The sequence below is a fragment of the Mesoplodon mirus genome (genome assembly GCF_964341445.2).
Source record: "Mesoplodon mirus genome assembly, chromosome: 10".
Taxonomy (NCBI): domain Eukaryota; kingdom Metazoa; phylum Chordata; class Mammalia; order Artiodactyla; family Ziphiidae; genus Mesoplodon; species Mesoplodon mirus.
Genome location: NC_138986.1, coordinates 47,866,196 through 47,886,544, shown reverse-complemented (window position 1 = coordinate 47,886,544; position 20,349 = coordinate 47,866,196). Strand labels below are relative to the sequence as shown.

At 47.4% G+C, this 20,349-nt stretch overlaps 1 protein-coding gene across 3 annotated transcripts in view; it reads right to left on the bottom strand.

Moving 5' to 3' along the window:
- Positions 1 to 286: 286 nt before the first annotated feature.
- The window catches only part of FYN (FYN proto-oncogene, Src family tyrosine kinase), a 211,467-nt gene continuing 191,404 nt past the window's right edge, over positions 287 to 20,349 (bottom strand). For 2 of the 3 annotated variants that reach the window (XM_082634122.1, XM_082634121.1), the window contains 2 exons: positions 13,028 to 13,159; positions 667 to 2,302 (listed from right to left, as the gene is read on the bottom strand). In XM_082634122.1, the coding sequence (XP_082490248.1) occupies positions 2,094 to 2,302; positions 13,028 to 13,159 (341 nt within the window). In that variant the 3' untranslated portion in view covers positions 667 to 2,093. Of the gene's footprint in view, positions 382 to 666; positions 2,303 to 13,027; positions 13,160 to 20,349 lie in introns of those variants that run through there. The other variant, XM_082634123.1, reaches the window with a different exon arrangement.

Here is a 20,349-nt window from a genome sequence, read left to right as displayed (position 1 = left end):
TTCACTTAAAAAATGTCAGAAACTTTCTAAATATAAAGGCTATTTCAGCAAGAAAACTGTCCTCTTTGTGTAATTCTACACGTCATCAGTGATCTTAGAATCCCAGGATCTCAGATGTAGGAGCCTATAGCAAATCTCATCCAACTCCCTCATTTCTACAGACAGGACCTGAAAGGGAGAGATTCCAGGTGGCTGTTGAATGCGTGCAGCTGAATGAGTACGGAGCCAGGCCCGGCCTGTTGGCCCAGTCCACCTACTGCCCTTCTGCAACACCAGGCTGTTCCCCTGCTGAGCGACTTCATTACAGGGGTGGAGGGACACTGGGAAACATATGTATTGACTCCAGGACAAGAAAGATTCTTCTTGCAATTGTCTCTTCTCCTACAAGTGGGACACAGAAAATTTTAGTTAGCAAAAATGCCTGATAAATTAAAATGTTAAGGTATGCCTAGTTTTGCTTTAACAATCCTCTGAATTAACTAGACAATAGCCCAGCCTTTCTTGGGGGGGAAAAAACCCCCACTCCAGGTGTTCTGAATGTTTCTGTCATTTGGAAATCATTGCACAATGGTTAAATTCTCCAGGTGACTCCTTACCACTTGGTATGGGACAGATATGTCACTCCTAGAGTACCTACCATGATTTAAACAAATGAACAAAAAAAAATTCAAATGTAAAATGCTCTCTTTTTAATTACTAAATTAAGAAAGTTAAACAACTTAAAAATGTAAACTCACAAAGAAATCATAACAAAAAAGGAATTAAGACTTCAGAGTTGCCACTCAGTATTAAAAACTCAATAGAAATAGGGTTTTTGACTTGTTAAACATACGTAATTCAAGGTTGGTACAAACAGCAACTAAAAATGTCATACTTTTTTTTTGTGCTTCCCCATGAGATGTAAAGTAGTGCATAGTTATTTCACTGGAGGACCCTTGGACATAGAGAAAGTCATTTCATTAGCAGTACAGGACATTCAAACACTTATTTTACAATGGGAAATGTACGACCTCCCACCCTCACCTTCCCGTAAGGGTTAGTTGAATGAGAAAGTTTAGCAGGTTGCCGCGACTACAGTGCTATGGGTTTTAGACCATTTAAATGTGGTTACAAGGTTTATTAAATTTAAAAAGTTGGAAACATTTCAGCATTCATGTTTTATACAAGAAGTTTGTGTGGTATCCATCTTCTAGTTCCCCTGGTAGTATTGGCCACTTGCTTGCTTTAAAGAGGCTCACTTTTAAGTTTCAAGATCAAATCATAGTAAGTCGAAGCAAATACTGGAAACAGAACTTGTGAATTCAGCTGGGGCGGGGGACGCTGCTGAAAAGAGTCAAAGTAACAGCCACCTACAGGCACAGTCATGAACCAAAAAAGTGCAATCCAAATTAAAAAAAAAAAAAAAGTCAAATCATGTTTTGCAAAAGCCAAAGAATGAGGCCACTGGTTTTCAGAATAACACCGGTGCTTTTATGCTGATTTTCCAGTCAAATCCTCACTCTGGGTCCCGAAGCTCTGTGGCCCGCATCGGCCACGGTCTCCACGTTCGCACCCACATGGTGTATGTACAGGGATGTATATATTATATATATTCATATTTATAAAAAAGAAAAAAAACAAACACCTGTCCTGGTTGGTTTTTGTTAAAACATGAAAAAAAATTTTATTGTTTTAGACAAAGAGGCCACTTTTGGAAAATAATACTTTTTTTTTAGTTGAATCAGGTGAAGACAGAGTTAAAATCACATAGGATTTGCATTTTAAAAAAAGGAAAGCACTAGGATCGTTGGCACTGGAATAAGTATTTACACTGAACAGAGGTTTGGCCTGTTACATAACATCGATACAACGCATTTTCCAAAGTCTGAGAAATAACAAGGTTCTGTCTCGTATGCTTCACAGAGGAGGTTCGGATTTGGGGACAAGTGTCATTAATGAGGGCCATGGAAGTTCGTCAGCTTCAGAGTCACATGCAATCTGATCCTGGACAGTTCTCGCTGCTCTGCTCGGAGCAGCTGGCTACGGAATTGAAAGCTAATGGGGAGGGGGCGGGGAAGCCTCTTGGACCAGGCCTCTCTCTGCAGACCCAGGTCTTACAGGTTTTCACCAGGCTGATACTGGGGCTCTGTGGCGGTGAAGTAGTCTTCCAGGAAGCCCTGCAAGTACTCGAAAGTGGGCCGCTCTTCGGGGTCCTTTTTCCAGCAGTGGATCATGAGCTCATGGAGGGAGATGGGGCAGTCCTGCGGACAGGGCATCCTGTAGCCACGCTCCACTTGCTCCAGCACCTCCCGGTTGTTCATGCCTGCAAAGACAAGGCCCATGAGAGCGGGTGCGCCGGGCTGCCCGGCCATGGCCACCGCCCCTGCACCTCCTCTTTCTTCTACTTGGAGCCTGCGGGTGGTTAAAACATGTTGAGGGCTGTCTTAAATTAGACCCTGTCTTTAATGGGCTATCACACCACTCAGAAATAAAAAAGGACCCCACTACTGACACACGCAAAGCCCCAGAGGATGAATCTCAAAAGCATTATAAGTGAAAGAAGCCAGACACAAAAGGCAACATACTGTGTGATTTCATTTATATGAAATTCTAGAAAAGGTAAAACTACAGTGATAGAAAGCAGATCAGTGGTTGCCAGGGGGGAGGGGGAGGGGGAGGGGAATCCTGCAGAGGGGCCGCAGGGAACACCAAGGAGTGATAGAAACATTCTGTATCAGCAAACCATCCCCGTAAAGGCCAGATGGTAAAGATTTTAGGTGCTGTGGGCTGCATACGGTCTCTGTCGCATATTCTTCATTTTATTTATTTTTCTACAACTCTAAAAAGGTACAAAACAAAAACAGGGTGGGAGCCGGATTTGGCCCACGGGCTGCAGTCTGCCAACGCATGTTCTATATCCTGTATGTGGAGGTGTGACTCTGTATGTTTGTCAAAACTCACTGAATTCTTAAAACTGTTGAATTCTACTGTATGTAAATTACACTTCAATTAAACTGAGAAAAATATGAGTGAAGCAGATAAAAACAAATCCACGGAATGAAAAATAAACTGGCCTTTGTTCACAGGACCCATGAGCTCCGTTGATGAACTTCATAAATTGGCTGTCCTCGTGCCTGGGCAAGCTCTTGGTGCCCCGCTGTCTGAGATCTGACATCACGCCACCACGCTGGGCACCATCCAGCCCAGCGACCCCTAGGTGCCCTGAGGTTTGATGACGGCGATGGGGAGACAGGGCGTCTGTGTTTACTGATGACCTTGGACAGGCCATCCATCATTGGAGACCTTTGCGACCCTCCGGGGGAGCTGCCTGATAGTGAAACATCAGGATGCCTGGAGCTAACAGGAGACATTCTGGGAGATTGCTAACCCTCTGGAGAATGCAATCTCCCTGCACGTTGGCCTTCTTGACAGAACAGGAAATACCACACTTGGGGTGAGCCGAATGCCCTGACCCCTTTCCCAATCACTGCCAGGCTCTCTTCTCTGGTTTTCCTTCCCTTTTCTGCCATATCATGTTCTGCCATTGCCTGCCAAGCCCTTGTATGTTTGGGCTGCTCCTTGGCCCTGAGCCTATAATCCTCTCCAACTTCTGACCCAGTTAATTTACAAAAGCGAGGGCCCGAGATCCAGCCATTCAGAAACCCAGATTTCTTCCCCCAGCTCTCAGGGATGTAATCAGCAGGACACAGCGCATACATGTAGCAGCTCCCTTTAATGCTGGAGGAGGTGGCAACCTGCTGGCTAGAACCCTGTAAGCCTGGCCAGAGCAGCTGGGCCCAGGTCACAACCCTGTCCTCCTGAGTAGGGGACACTCAGACTTTGGGATCTGTTGTCAGTTCTCTTTGTTGTTGCTTTTGGAGCTGGGTTGATCCCGGCTCCCGTGGCTGTCAAGCACAGCCCTGTCAGTCACGTGCTTACCCGAACCCTTTCAGGATGCTTTCTTATTCTCTGCCACTGTAATTCCTTGAGGGGATAAAATCCGTGTATTATTCCTGCTGTGTTGAAGTAGGCCTTCAATTTAATTATTCTAATAGAACCTTGGTCACATTTCGGGGGTGACCCTTATTTTAGTGAGAGAGGCTCGGTGAGTGAATCTGGGTCCCCTGCCTCTGCACCATGCCTGTCTTCACAGGGGCCCACTTCAGTTGGATGTTCAGTCAGCTCTGAGGCTTATTACCTTAAATCCTCTTCCAGCTACTGAAAACTCATTTTGACAACTCGGGATGGAATGGGGAGCTGGAAGCAAGGGGAGACACTGGAGTGTCCTGCAGCGCTCTGGACAAACCAGGGCATGGGACAGGGACCAGCATGTCCTTATCCACGATCCCCAAATCCAACAAGCTCTGCAAAGCAACAGTTTCGGAAACTCACTTGGCAGCAAAATTGATCCGAACTCACCTCATTCGGCCGTAAAGCCTGACCTGGTGTGAGGCTATCGACTGTTTCTCCTCATTCATACATATCGCTATAGAAGTAAGAATGTGTTTGAACACAGAGTGCAGCCCCAGACTCTCCTAGAGTGTTATATAAATTATGGTCTAAGCACTGTATGGGCTTTCTAAAAAAAACCAAAAACAAATGAGTCAGACTCTGAGGCACATCCAGTCCCAAGGGTTTTGACTGGGACACTCCAGCATGAGGAGTGGCAGCAACCACCACATTCCAGCCGCCCCAAAAGGGTTAGGGAGAGAGCGTAAGCACATATCGGGACTGGCCTTCCCCAAAGCGTCTGCTTTGTATTTCAGTACAGACCTTGGTTTCATAATACCAGTATCTCAGAAGCCACAGGTGGAAGGTCTAAAACCTCGGAAGGTGTGACAGGCCCTGCTGGAGGTGGTACAACCCACCCCCAAATGCCTTCTAATGCTTTATTCTGGCACTGAGACCACCCAAAACCACACCACGGAGTTTAACTAATCATTCTCCTATTGCTCCATGGCCCTATGTCAGTAAATGTTGCATGTCCTTGAAAAACAAACTACTCAAATGCAAAGACTGCATGTATATTTTAGAAACTCTTGATTCAGTCTCCACCAGTGGAAAGTTTAATTGGCCACTTGGGTCAAGCCTGTTTTTCTAGTGCTCTGCCTGAGCCTGGGACACAGTGGATGCAGCAGCTTGACCCTCAGCATGTAGTGTCTCCTGAGGCAGCCTGCTTCCTAGGCAGCTGTGACCAGGGACGGAACTGGACGTTGGCCCACGTGGGACAGGGCACCGGCAGCCTCGCCGCCAGCTCCCGTGCACACTCTCCACTTCCTTTCTGCTTGCACCCTCTTCCCGCTTCTCCTCTTTCCCCTCTCATGCCGCTCCCCAGGCTCCCCAGGCATGGGGAGCACACAAAACCGATTCCACGCACCAGGCCAAAGAGAAACGTACCAACGTCAGCTTTGTTGGAAAAGTGGGATATAAGACAACGCACTTGCCTGACAATGACAATGTGAATAGGGCTGGCTCTTTTCCAACCAACCACAAGCCAGAAGTGGACCCGGCACCTTCACGATGGGCCTCGGCAGCAGTAATCGCGCTACCAAGAGATGCCCACTCAGCAAGGCTTGGGTCAGTTTTTATTTCACAAACAACAGTCTGAGTAAGTGGGTTGTGTTCCTATTTTTTAAAAAATAGTACTCTTGGCTCTAAGAACTTTGGAAAATCATATTTAAGAATTTCTTTTTAGCAAAAATGGATGTTCCTCTTTATACTATTATTTCATGCTTTCTTTTTAGATGGCTTCATATTTTTGTCACAAAGAAAACTGTTACTTCCCCTCTTTTTAGCCACTTTTCCCAAGACATTGGTTTTATCCAACACCTGGGAGGTGAGGGCCAGGGACTGGGAAGGGAACACACACAAGACTGAGTGCCAGGGCGGTCAGCAGAGTCCTGAGGGACACGGGACACTGGAAGAGAAGAATCTTCGTTATCTTGCTTCCAATTGAGGAAGCAGACGGAGGGGTGGGCAGGGACGGGGGTGGCGGTGGAGGAGGGTGCCTGGGAATGTTCTGCCTTTTTCTTCCTTCTTCCGTGGGGAGAAGGCCAGGGGAGAAACAGAAAAGATAGAAACTTTAAAATATGGTGTATGTTTTATGGAAACTTTGTCACCAACAGTTCTCAGTGGAAGCTGCAGTAGAGACTGTTTTTCAATAGGAGGGTGGTCTCCACCAGCCGGTGGTGTCTCACCGTGGGAAGTGTCGCAGCCACAAAGCCCCCCAGGGTGTGTTGCCTGGTCCCCCACCTCTGCGTCAGAGAAGGGGCACAGGGCTTGGCGGCCAGCGAGCAGACGCGCTGTTTTCACTCCAGCCTGCCCTCCTTTGCTTCCACCTCAGCAGTTCCTTACCTTCCTGCTCTCCCTGGGGTCAGTGAGCCATTTCCACTGGTCACTCTCACAGGGCACAACCCAGTGGGCCTCAGTTCACAGAAAATCCGCGTAGTCTGCTGTGCTGGGGTTTGTTTTTCAAATTGCTCTTCCCTGCATCTTCCATGAGGGCCTCCTGTCACTCTGCATTTCAGGCTCTCAAACGTGGTCACTGGTAGCATCCTTTCCAGTTGGTCTGCCCCAAACCCTGCAGCTGAGCTTCTCTGGCCGAGTGGACTGCATTCGCTTCCTGCCACTGTGACCATATTATCCTTCCAAATCACGCTGCTGGCTTCCTCGAGGTTCCCGAATTAAGGTCCAGTTTGCAACTCTCACTTTGCAACCCTTACTACGTATGGTAGCCAACAAGGTCTGCTTCCACGTGTGTGTGTTTCCCTTCCCTCTCTCCTTTTTTCCCCTTCCCTCCTTTTCTTTTACACTTTCCTATTCCTCTTCCTTGAGCTAGACATTAACTCGGTTGAGTCTCCTCACTTGTCTTTTGGATTCTTTAGGGAAGAAAACAATTCATTTTCATTGTCAGAGCCACTTCACTACTTCGACTCTGTGTCTCTCAGCAGGTGACTCGACTTCCCCTGGCCTCAGTTTCTCCACCTGTCAAGAGAATACCTCCACATTCACTGTGCTTTTTGCTCTTTAAAAACAAATGTCTTCTATGGACGGAAGGTGTTGGGCTTTATAGCTCTCCGTTTGTGCAGCTTCCTAATATGGATCTCCGAGGGGCCATCTCTATACAATAGGGGATCTTCACTGTTACCCGTTCAGGTTTGCATCTGGATTGGACTAGGGGTTGCGAGAACCTGGATTTTTGTGCCATGTTTATAATTAAGCACATTGACAATGGGAATGATGCTCAGGTTCCCAGATATCCAGGTTACTTTAGCAAACCGAGCTTTCCGTTGAAACGAAATTAGACTCTATTGTGCCTAAGGGTTTCCGTCAGAGGCTCCCCCTGGCTTCTCTGCGTAAACCCTGGAAAAAGCCCTTCTGTTTACTTGTCTGCTGAGCACTTCTGGGAGTGCCGGGAGAGCGGAAGGAAGGAGGGCACAGGTAATGGTGCTTGCTCAGCCCGAGAGCGTGCTTTCAGACCACCGTGTGCTCTAGTTATCTTACCGGGCTACAACTGGGACGCTTCAAGTTAGGTTTCGGTTATGAGATCAAAGTACAGATTTGGGGCAGGTAGATGTTGCTCCACGAGTATAGTTGAACATAAAGGAGTGACCTTGAGAAGGCACAACGATGACTAGTTTTGTTTCTCTTTCCGCATCTTAACCAGATAAGCTCAGGACCGCTGTTTTTATTAAGCCCACTCTGTTAATAAATACAGAAATGACAGCTATTCAGGTGCCATAACAGGCAAAGGTTGTTTAAAGTTGATAATACAGTAGTACCACGAACAGCTCCTTTGTCCCAGAAACGTGAAAAAGGGACAGTGAGGGTAAGGGTGCCCACCGGGAAGGCCGCGGAAACGCACAGAGGGAAGAACTGCCCTCTCCTCCCGCCCTCTCGCCTTCACCTGCCACACTGGCCAAGAGAAACCTCGTGGGGGGAGGTGACAACACGACTCCTGGGCATTCCAGGAAGGATTCCCTCTGGAGGGAACACCAGGAGCTGAAAGAAAAAGCCTGCAGACTGTGGATGGGGGCAGGGAGGACAAAGCATCCTTGGCTGAGATTCCAAGGTTCATCCCACCTCCTCCCATTCTCCTGGCTGCAGAGCCCTAACTTCTTCCCACCCCAAGAGAAACCTGCTCCTGTCATCACGCTGGGCACAGTGGGGAGAAGAGCGCAGGCGACAATGACGGGCTGCTGAACCCAGAGGAATTTAAGTCTACTGTTCAGGCTCTGTCTGAGGCATCCGAGTAAGGCAGAGGGAGGACAGAGGTGGGGAGACTTCTAATTCTCTAAGGAAAACGTACACATTCACTCTTTATCTTCCTCTTCAAGTCATTATCAACGGACTAGATGCATTCACGGAAGTCAGGCAGCTGTCAGTTGTTAAAAGAGTTGAAAGTGCTTCAAATGGATGAATAAATGTGATACACTTAAGAGAATGTTCCTGCTTTGTCAGATCCTGCTGAATTCCCAAAGCAGCTGGTCAGTTGAGAGCCGGGGCACTGAATGGCCGGGACATTCTCCCTAGAACGGTGCTGGGACACGGTGTCTGAACTGATCACGGGGTCAATTTCTCAGAACAACTTTGAGGACAGAGGCTACTTTGTGGCTGGGAAAAAACATGCTATAGTTATTTGTGGAGATGACGAAATAGAGCTGAAAGGCTTTGCAGGCTATGGGCAAAGTCTTGTTTTAAAAGTCTCATAGGCATGATCTTTTCTCCCCCCTGCCTATATCCATCCATGCATGCATCCATGCATGCATCCATGCATCCATGCATGCATCCATGCATTCACTTAGACTTCCTGAGAGTGTACTATGGGGCAGACACTGTGCTGGGCATGGGGAACACGTGAAAGGAGCCCCCTTCTCAGAGTTCAGAGCTACTGGGAAATAGAGACACAAAGACAAGGGTTTCAGCAGAGATGTACCCAGCGGCATGGAAGCAAGCAGAAGGTGCAACCCAGGAAGGGACATGGAGAAGGCTACACAAAGGAGGGGGTGGGCGTTTGGGCCGGGCTTTGAAGGATTCGGAGGCAGGGAGTGGAACTGAGAAGAGAGACTCGCGTGTCTGAGAGAGATCTCTTGGTGCGAAGTGTTGGCAAGCGGCAAGAAATCAGGTCTGGTCACGTCGCCCGCTCAACACCCATCACTCACTCCTCATCTCACTAACAGTGAAAGCAAAAGTCCTCACCGTGACCCAGGAAGACCCTACCGATCTGCCTGGGGCCTCTTGGCCCTCCTGCTCCCTCTGCCCTAGACACATGGGCCTCGCGGCAGTTCTCCAGGGCCTCTGTGCTCCGGTTGCCTCTGAAGGGAGGCTCCTCCCCCAGGTATCGACCCTGAGCCTCGCTGCCTCAGATGTCATCTTCCTGGGGAGGTCCTCCCTTGCTACCCTCTGTGCCCTTCCCCGTTGTAGTCTTCTCCTTACCCATCACCACCAGCCAGTGCTGAATACGTTTTGCTTATTTGTGTTATTGTCTGTCTCCTCTAAGGAATGAAAAGCTCAGGAGGACAGTTTTTGTCTTTTGGTTCACAGCTACACTCCTGGGGCCTCAACAGTACCTGGCATATAGTAGGTATTCAATAAACATTTGTGGAATGACTGAAGGGAAGAGGTATGAAGGACTATGCCAGTCAAAGGCTTCTGGAGTTTATCTGGAAGGCAAGGGGAAGCCATGGGCTTGCTAACTAGTAGAGTAGGATAAGCGGGTCTGTGTCTTCCAGGATAACTCTGGTGGTGACAGTGATAGAATGGTGAGGGAGGGGAAGGGGGGAGAGACCGGAAGCGGGAAATTCTATGAAAGGGGGTCACTGCACCAGAGGAGGACAGCCCACCATGGGGCAGTGGGGAAGTCACTTTCCCTTCCCCCTTGACCCCCATCCTCACCACCAGCCGAAGTAACTTTCCTGTGTGTGAAGGTGACAGAAAGCCACTCTCGGGTATGAAAGAGTTCAGAAAAATGTATCTCCACCTACTGCTCTTGAAACAAGAATTACTTGAAAATACATTCTAGCCAACTGAGAAATAACTGCATTGAGAAGTCAGGATGGAAATCACGGTGGAAGGGGACTAGGGATCTGTCCTGGGTGCTGTCCACAGGCACGAGGACTCAGGGCAGCGGAGAAGCAGCCCCTCGGCACACACTGCCCGCGCGGTCGCACCAACAGACGGCGAGAACGCGGACAGGAAGGGCCTTCCTTCCATGGCGACACTGGGTGAAGCTGAATGACTGTCTGCTCCTTAGCAGTTGTTCTTCTTCATTAAGGTAATCATCCTATAATTGGAATCCCTCTCCGTAAAAGGGATCCCTCAAGAAGAGTGTACTGTGAGATTCAGAAGTCCAATTAAATGTGATTACAGCTGTGTTAAGGAACAAAAACAAGCAGCATCCACGGCCAGGGGCAGGTCAGGGAACAACTTTCCGTGGCTCCCATCACGCCCTCGCTGACACGGCCCCCCGGCCACCACTGCAGACTGGCCAGGCCTCCCTGTGGCAGCACCAGGCCCCTCACGACGGGCTCTGGCCAGGCTTTCCAGCTTCTGGTCCGGGTACCCCTGCCTCACGGCCTTCACCGCAGACTAAGCCTGCGGCTCCTTGAGCGGGCGCCCTTCCACATGCCCGTCCTTGTCTGGGACCCTCTTCCTCAACTTGAGGGGGAAACCCCACGTGCCTTCTTCTCCGTGAAGCTTCCCAGTCGTGGCCCCTTCTCTCTGCCGCCCTCGCAGAATTACGGTGGCTATCAAAGCCCCCGGCACGTCAGCAGTTGCTCAGAGTGTGTAACTACGCGCAACAAAGTGGACTTGGTTCCCCTGTCAAACTCCTTTGCCATCCTCACAGGATTCTGAGTGAAAGGCCCTTCTCAGGACCTGCTGTATGCAGATACCTGAATCAGGGGCCCCTCTCCCATTATCAGAATTAAGACTGGGGGCCCACGGTGGGTGAGTTCAAGTACTCCATCCCTCGAAGATGATCTCCTCTAATGATAGAGAAGTAAGAAAAAAGGCTGATTTCTTCCTGGATTTGATGCACACTTTATCCATCTGACTGTAAGCTCTGAGTGCAGGGGACTGAATTCATTTCTTTGCTCACTGTTCTAGCTCCAGCCACTAAAACAGCATCTTGCTTGAGGACCATTCTCATCAGTGCTTGCTGAGAGTATGAATGCCTTGTTTATATTTATTTCCCAGGTCGAGCAAAATGCCAGGCATGGTCACACTTACTGACGCTACGCGGAATGAATGAAAATCCTAGCCTAAGTTGTAAAGTGAGGCCGCTTCCTTTACGCCAAAACCAAACTTGACAAAAGACTCTCCCTCAGAAACACACACCTGCCTTCCTTCTCCGAGGCTGCTGCCCCCCTCCCTCTTTTGTCTTGGTTTCTGCGTGTGACCCTGAGAAACAAAAAGCAGCTTTGTCTTCCTGGAAGGAAAGGCTTCACAGAAACGCAAAACATTAACCTTCCCCCACAGCTGCATTTAACACATCGGGTGGCTGGAAACTTGGGGGACTCTGGAAGAGATTCATTCAAAATTCAGACAATAAAAAAAGAGGTGCCTGCACATCTTCAAAATCCCGAGACCCGCACATTCTCCCCCTTGAGGAGCAATTCAAAAATGTCCGTGCTGTGCTCCAGGCCCCTCCAGGGCGGCCCAGAGCAGCTGCCCACTTGGTGCATGCTGGGGGCAGCAGTCGCCACAGCACCAATAAAACTGCCTTCTGCCCGCAGCTCCCACTGCCCAGTGCTGGTGCTTCAGAGACAGGGAATTTGTCAACTTTGCCTCCGCGCCAACCTGGCTCTCCTAGGAGTCCTGAGGCTACGACCAACCCAGAAAGAGATCTTCTTTACTTCTCTGCATGCTCCCAAGATGACCAGAAACAATCATAAAAAGGGAACAAAGGGATTACAAATTAATCGGCCCTCTCCGGCTCCTCTGACTGCAAAGATACGATTACAAACCTAGGATTTGCAAGAGCCCTCAATTCCTCATTAATCTCCACTATCGTTTCTGTCGCTGCTTTTTTATTTTTAAAAGCTCCTTTCTCAGGCAGGGAATGATGGGGAGCTAGGTTCTTTCTTCACTCAACAGTAACTGAAAAATACGTCCTTAACATTTCAGAAAGCAGATCGTCCCTGCGCTATAACCACTAAAGCGTGGAGGTAAAATGGCATGAGTATCCTTCATGTCACCATCTGTCTAAATTAATGAATTCAAGCGAGAATAACCTAAAACCCATGGTTTCTTTGGAGAGCATGACTCTGATAATCCAGAAAAATTCCAGGGCTTAAGAATCTCCAACGTCTTTACACTATACTTGCTTTTGTAGAGCATATTTTAACTGTTCAGAAATGTGCAGTGAGGGAGTTCCCTGGTGGCCTAGTGGTTAGGATGCTGGGCTTTCACTATCGTGGCCCGGGTTCAATTCCTGGCCTGCAAGGCACATGGCATGGCCAAAAAACAACCCCCCGCAAAAAACAAATAAAACCCCCCACAAAAAACAAAACCAAGAAACGTGCAGTGAGTGTCTTCTAAATTGCGTTTCCCATGTGCCTCTGCTGTCTCTGGCCATCTGGAGCAGGGCCTGCAGAGAGGGCAGGTCCTGACATCTTCCTGCCAGGTTCACTCCATGGGTCAGTGCTACAGGGTAATCAGAAAGCAGTGATGGCTTTTCTCCTCTTTCTCAGAAGTGTCTGCAAATTCCATTTGGGCAGAGGTTCTGCCAGTGACATTTCTGCCCTGGGAGCCAGGGACCCACACTCTTACTGACAGGGGAGAGAACCCATGAACTGGGGTGGGCTGAAGCATTCACCAGCTACTAACTGCATTAATCCTGGCACACGATTCACGGTGGCTGCTTGTCTACATACCACAGGGGCTCCCACTTCTGCTTTTCTCTGGCTAAATACCTGTCCATGTGCTTCAAACTCATGCTTGGCAGAAAGCTGAGGATGGGGCTTAGAAGGCAAACAGGGTGAAGGTTCCCCAAATGGTTCTGGGAGAGCATCCACCCAGGCCCATTTCTGCTGTGCCCTGCCCTTACCTGGGTACGGAACTCTTCCTTTGGTGACCAGCTCTGTAAGTAAGATTCCAAAAGACCACACGTCAGACTTGATTGTGAACCTCCCGTACAGGGCTGCTTCGGGGGCTGTCCACTTAATGGGGAACTTTGCACCTGCAGGAAGAACACCCGGTTACTTGTCAGGCAGAGAGCATGGCGCCGGGCGTGGGGCTGGGAAGGAAGAGCAGGTGGAAGTGCTTTCCTGGGACCAGCTTCAGAGAGGAGGATGGGAAGGAGCGGGGACAGGACACAGACTAGGACTGAGCAGCTGTGGGGTCTGCTTCTGGCTCTGTGACCTTAAGCAAGTCCCATCAAAGTTCTGGCCTTTAGAACGTGAATCTACAAATCTATTGAAAGACATAGGCTTGGTCTGGAGGTAAGGCTAACTTGTGATTTAGGAAACTATATATTTTTTCTTTTGCTTTCAAATAAAGTTATATTTTAATAAATACACATAGTATTAAATCATACTGCTATTCTCAAGAATCCTTTAGTATGTAAGACCATAGTCTGCTCTTACTGAGGTACATAAAAACCAGATCAAGCCACCACGCTTCTCTCAGGGTGGAGACCATTTGCTGCCGCCCAGGTGTTATGCTGAGATGGGCTGTATTTCCCCAATGCCTCCTAAATCTACAGCAGAGAAATGACTTTGCCTCTGGCTACTTCCCCTGTACACTCTCTTTCTTCCTTCCACCCTTTCCCCTGATAGTGGCCACCTTTAATTCTGGGATAGGTTTTTCTTCTGCACTGTATGATCCCTTGCTTACCTCCCTACCTTTCTCCTACCAGCCAGACAGGGTAGTATCTAATGTTTGTTTTTAAACAGTGGTTTTATCTCAATGACTGTCTTATGAGTCTGATTTCTCAAGACCAAGAAGCAAATTTTGTGCCAAAGTGAGTAGAATCTTTTCTCTCAAATGTCTCCGATTAAAAGAATCCTTTCTCTAATCAAAAAGGAAGGGTGGGGTCCACCCTGCTTCTTCTGAAGCGAGATGTATATATGGGGAATTAAAATTGATTCAGCAGCCTGCACTCTCACACATTAGGCTCAGCAATGATAAAGCAGTTTCAGATATTTCATTGAACAAACTATAAGGGAAACACAGGCAATTTTTATTAGTGATGTAAACACAATTATATGTTTAAAGCATGTTAGTTTTACTTAGGAACTCCTAAAAAAAAAATCATACAAAGGCTGACAAAATGAGAAATTTTCACAGTATCTTCTATGAAAAGCCATTATGTGTAAAACTGGCAAATGATTAAAATCTTTGAATTAGCAGTGTTTTAATAACCAGAGGTTATGATAAATTACAGCAATTAGATTTTTGTCTTAAATACAGTACATGATAACACCTTCAGCAAATCTACCCTGGCATTTTCTGGCAATATAATTTTCCTCTCCATCTCTTCTATGCCCGTGTGAAATGAAATTAAAAAATAAATCCTACTATTTTATTCCATTGTATCTCACATTAACACTGGAGCAGAGAAGTTATTCTATAGTTTTTCTTCCTTTTATGCATCGAGTTATTTTTAATTAGCTATGTTTCTCAAGCATAATTACTTATATCTTTGCTTAAGTGTTGCAAGGTCTGGTATTCTCTGAACAGTCATTTTGTTTTTAAAGTTTCTTTCAAAGCATTCTTCTCACACTTCCTATCCTCCAGCATTCTGTTCACGCAGCTTTGGACTCTGAGCCTCTGGGATTAATGTGATAGATTTTCTTCAGTGTCGAGAGCCGACTTTGCCCTGGACCAAACCTCAGCTGGAATTCTCTTATTTCAGAGAATTAAAGGTATATTAAATTCATTCCTATTTAAACCATCTCTTGAGCCAAATGGCTTGGAAATCTATGTCTGTCTCCGAAGCAAATAAAACATTTTTCTCCACTGTGCAGACACAAATCCTGCAAATAAAATGACAAGCAAAAAAAGCCTTTCTTCCCTTCTTGGAATCACTCCACATTGCTCAAGATGTGAGTGTTGCTGAAAGTAAACTATTTAAAATTGGGATAAAGTCATTTTGGATTTTCTGAGAGAAGATTTCATAATTTCAGATTAAAAAGAAGCAATTATCAATATATCAGTCAGTTGTGCTAGTCTGCTTTATTATTTTCTCATTGTATCATCTACAACAAGAACTATAATATATAAACCTTCAAAATATAAGTTGAAACAAAGGTTGTAATGGATCTCTGATAGGAAATCATTTGTAGATATGTGCTTTGACTTGTGAGCAGGAGCTTACTTACATAAATTTATTTTGCATTAGTTTTCTTTCTAAGATAAACAATGTATTTATACCTAATACATTTTGGAGGGGAAAAAATGAAGAATGTCTTTGTCTGATTTCCCCTACTTTGTTTTGGACCCCAAATAGCAGCCACTTTTGACAAAAGAAGGTTCTCTAAAGATAACTCACAGTTTCAAGGAAGACAAAATGTTAAATTAAAGCACTTGATAAGCTGTTAGTGATTAAGTGAGGTTTCAACTGAGAAGAACTAATCAATGCTCACTCTTCTACTCATCTCATTACCTCAATTTCCCCTCATTTTCGTTTCCCCCCTCCTGAGGGCACAGATGCAGCTCCACATCAGGGAGAGCTCACCTGGGGCTTGGGCAGGGGTCTCTGCAAATGGCCGTGTGGTTGCACACTGCAAATCCCGGTCTCTGAGAACAGCATCCCTAAGGTTGCCCAGGATACCACCCTGCTGGGGGCTGGATGGGCTCTCTCCTTGGGTAAAGTTAGGAAACCTCAGAAGCCTGGAAGGAAGGACCTCCTAGGTGTAAACATTGCCTTTTCCTTCAAAATAAAGTTCTCCTCCCTCAGATTTTTTCATAGATATCACAGCAGGCATAAAGCCAGGATCAAAGTTGTCTTCTAATTGGTATGGATTTGTAGAAAAAAGGGGACAATGTCAGGACACCTACACCACAATGAACTTGGTGTTGTCATGTAACTAGCTGATTTGTTCTGCCTGAAATCCTCTTGTTTGGGAGCAGGATTAGATGCCAACACAATTTCCTCTCCTTTGTACTTCACTGGAGGAAATAACAGCAGCCGATGCAGGTATGATGATCTGTGCCACTGATACCACAGGCTGTGAAGGACCTGGAAACCCTTAGTGTGCTTGTTCAATGTTTAGGTGAACTAAAAAATACGGAAATTATCATCACTCTAGTTTTTATTTCTTACTGAATTAAACAGTTTAGGATTCTTTTAAGCCAATAGACAAAGGCCACACATAATCTATATGTATTTATGTATGGACTGGAAAGCAGCTTTTCCACTGGTGTTTTCCAGGCAGTGTCTGCAGATTTTACCAACTTCCCAAGGTGAACTCATTGCTGAAAGCCTGACTTGGTGCTGTCACTGGGGCCCAGGTCCTGGAACCACTCTACAGGTAGAGTATCTTTGTACTTGGGTCATTTACCTCCCAGAATAGCAAGAGGACCAGCTAGCTTCAGGCTAAATCATTTTCTGTGTCGAGTAAACACAGCAGTGTTTTAAATAATCATTTCTTATAGATACCTCACGCCTGCTTCTCTAAAGTCTCCGGAGATGTGAAACGAGTGGGCATCAGCGTTGGGACCAACAGGGGGATTCTACTCTCGTGGCTTCAACAACTATCCTGACTCCAGTGATGCCTGCATTTGTATCATCCGATAGGACCTCCCTTCCTGAGTTCCTGACCCGTAAAACCAATTCCCTCCTCAGGGCCTCCACTGGGACCTCATAGAGCCTCTCAAACACAATATCCAAAATGTATCCTCCCCACGATTCTGCTGCTTTTTCAGTGTTTGCTGCCTTGTAAGCTGCCTAAGTGAGGACACCAGAACGCTGAGAATCCTCCTTCTGGAGGCCGTGTCTACTGGTTCTTCACTGTGCACTCAGATAAGCAGCACGGAGCCTACCTAGACGAGCTTGACAGAGCTTCATGGCGCTTTAGCGTCATCCACATTGAGTCGACTTCACACCCTTGAAGGTGTCTGTCCCTCTTCATCTTCACTACCTGCACTCCAGTCCTCACTTGCTCCCTGCCACCTGCCTCCTTCCTGCACTGCCTTCCACTTGGGCCCCCATGCACACTCTGGTCCCTCCTTCCCACTCCCCAGCCTCCTCCTGTTATCCTGGGCCTCACCTCCTCTGTTGCCTCACTGGCCCCATGACCTTCTCTGACCGTCCTTCCTGCTGCAGGGCCTCCAGGCAGGCTGTTGCCTTTGCCGCAAGTCCCACCCTGCTCCTGCCCCATGGTTGACTCCTGCTTTCCTTTGTTCCTGGCCTAAGTGCTTCTGGCACGGGAACCCTGGCCCGGGCACTAAGACTGAGGCAGTTGCCCTAGCTCTGCACTGCCAGAGTGTCTGGTTCTTTGCAGCTGTTACCATTTAAGTGCAGTAAGCATGTGAGCTGTCAGAGGTGCGTTTTTCTCCAATAGATACTGTCCTTGGGGGCCGGCGCCTGTCTTTCTGGATGGCCACCCTGTCTCCAGTACTGAGCCCAGTGCCTCGTGCACAGAAGGCACTAGATAAGGGGGTGCTGAATGAATGAGTGACTGGACACTGATTAGCCCATCCGGCCTTCCCTTCCAGGCTGAACAACCTCGGTTCCCTATGGGGCTTATTATCAGTTTCCTGCTCTCTGGCGAGTCCTCGCCTTGTCCTCGGTGACCAGTGTCACTGTCTATAACCATCTGGATGCGCTTTTAAGTGTTTGACAACTGTCAACTACAGTAGAAAAGCATCTGTCACACACTGCTGAAACTTAAAAACACCTGGAAAAACCCTGATTTTAGTGTCAGATGAAGTGTGTTCAGAACCCCTTTGGGTCTGAGTGAACCTGTCTGAGGTGGCGGGGATCTTGGACTTGGCTCTCTGAGGGGCCTGGGGGGTAAGAGCCACAGAAAGACAAGGTGGCCAGAGGCCTTGGAGCATTCACAGCAAAACAAAGTGGAAAATCCTTTTTTTTTTAACAGACTGGGATGGAAGCAGGTGACTGGATAGCAATCATTCAACCTCACTGGTCTTCTTTAGAGTAAGGTCAACAACCATCCATGTTTTAAGTAAGAGAAAGGAGAGAGTTGTGGATTTATTCAGTTATCAAAGTTTGTCCACAAGACAACAAAAGACTCCACCCCTGCTGGACTGGTTTTGTTCTCTCTCTTCCTACCATAAGTATTTCTGGAGTTTCCTATGTGCCTGGCATGGTCCTTAGTGCTGGGGCTACCATAGTGAATGCAACCTCCTGCTCTCAGGGGGCCTGCAGGCTAGCTTGGGAAGGAGATAAAATAAACGAATGGCCATTATATATGTCAGACAGCGACAAGTGCTATAAAGAAGAATAAAATGGGCTACAAGCACAGATTTTGTGGGTTCTTCAAGTCACACTAAGGACTCCGGATCCCACCTGGGTGTGGTGGGGAGCCACTGGGGCCTGTGAGCATCCTCTACCTCACCCTCTCCTTGTCTTTAAAACATGGAAATAACACGTTATTACCTAGAGAATGATCTGTGATGAGCCAGAATGTGAAAAGCATTTTGACTTTTCAAAACTCTTGAAAAGCATCATGACATTTCAAGGCCTGTGGATGTCTATTAGCAATTAGGTAGATCAGCGGTCCCCAACCTTTTTGGCACCAGGAACCAGTTTCGTGGAAGACAATTTTTCCACGGACTGGGGTGGGGGAGGGGGGATAGTTCAGGTGGTGATGCCAGCATTGGGGGAGCAGCAGATGAAGCTTCGCAAGCTCGTCCGCTGCTCACCTCCTGCTGTGAGGCCCGGTTCCTAACAGGCCTCAGACTGATACCGGGCCGGGGGTTGGGGGCCCCTGGGGTAGATGATGTGCCTATTGTCACTTCTGTCATCATGTTTATTTAACTTGTGGCTCTAGTCACATTTGTGCTATTTAGCACACGTTTCACATTTGGGTAGTACAAATCATCTCAGAAACAAAGGAGTGAAACTTAGCATACTCAAACACTTTGTAAAGCTCAAATATTTCTACAAGAAATGAATGATCTTTTCTGAGTTTATTCTTCCCTGATGCTCTTCCTTTCTTTTTAGGCATTTCTCTTGTCTCTGCTGTAGGCTTTTCCTCAGTCTCCCTCTCACTAATTCCAAGTGTGCTAGAGGCCTAAGTGCTGTAGACCGTTCTCTCTGCTGATTCCCCAGGGGAACATGCCCTCTCTCATGACTAACCCTGCCCGGCATCTCTGTGTGAACTGGGCGGGAAACACTGGACAGACTCTGTCTTTCATCTGAAGTCTTGGTTCTCAATTTGCAAACGTCTAAGGGACAAAGCCTCTAGGATGTCCCGCCTTTATCTCAAAGGTGGCAACTACAAATCTAAATTTATTTTTCATTAAATCATTTTACTATGCATAAGACAGTTTGTTATAAAAGAAATTCTTGTAGGTGGAAAATTTTACTAGATGACTGACAAAGTTGATTCTCACTTTAATATTCTAGGATGCAAATGGAGTTCCTTTCTACTATCCCTTTTCTGGGGGTCAGATTCCTACTCTGCCAGGCTTCAAGGTGAAAAACCTGAAAGCCGGTTGGGACTTCTCCCTCTCCTTAAACCCAATATCCAATCCACCAACAAGGCCTCTTGTTTCCCTCTTTGACAAGTCTCTCAAACTTTCCCTTTCCTGTTTAAGTTCTCTGCCAAAACCTGATTTGGGTCCTCATCCCTCTGGTCCTCAAGCCATGGTACCCTGCCTTCAGCTCACTGTCTTTCCAATTAATCCTTTTTTTTTTTTTTTTTTTTTTTTTTTGCGGTACGCGGGCCTCTCACTGTTGTGGTCTCTCCCGTTGCGGAGCACAGGCTCCGGACGCGCAGGCTCAGCGGCCATGGCTCACGGGCCCAGCTGCTCCACGGCATGTGGGATCTTCCCAGACCGGGGCACGAACCCGTGTCCCCTGCATCGGCAGGCGGACTCAACCACTGAGCCACCAGGGAAGCCCCAATTAATCCTTTTAAACCTCAGCTTCCTAACGTCCACAGCTGCCTCCCTGGCAACCATACAGTGCGTTCCCTACTGCATTAAGTCAAAATCCCCCACCCAGTTTTCTAGGACCCACATATCTATTCAACTTTGGTTCTTGCTGCCCCAAACACACAGTTACTCTAGCTTAGTTTGCTTTCCCGTAACCTGTACCCTGCACTCAGCATAACCATGAACTTGCCTCTTCTACACTAACATACCCTAAATGTCATCTCTCCTTCCGCCTGCTTAGCTAAAGCCTGCTCAGCTCAAGTCCCACCTGCCTCATCAAGCCACCTGTGACTACTCCAGCCT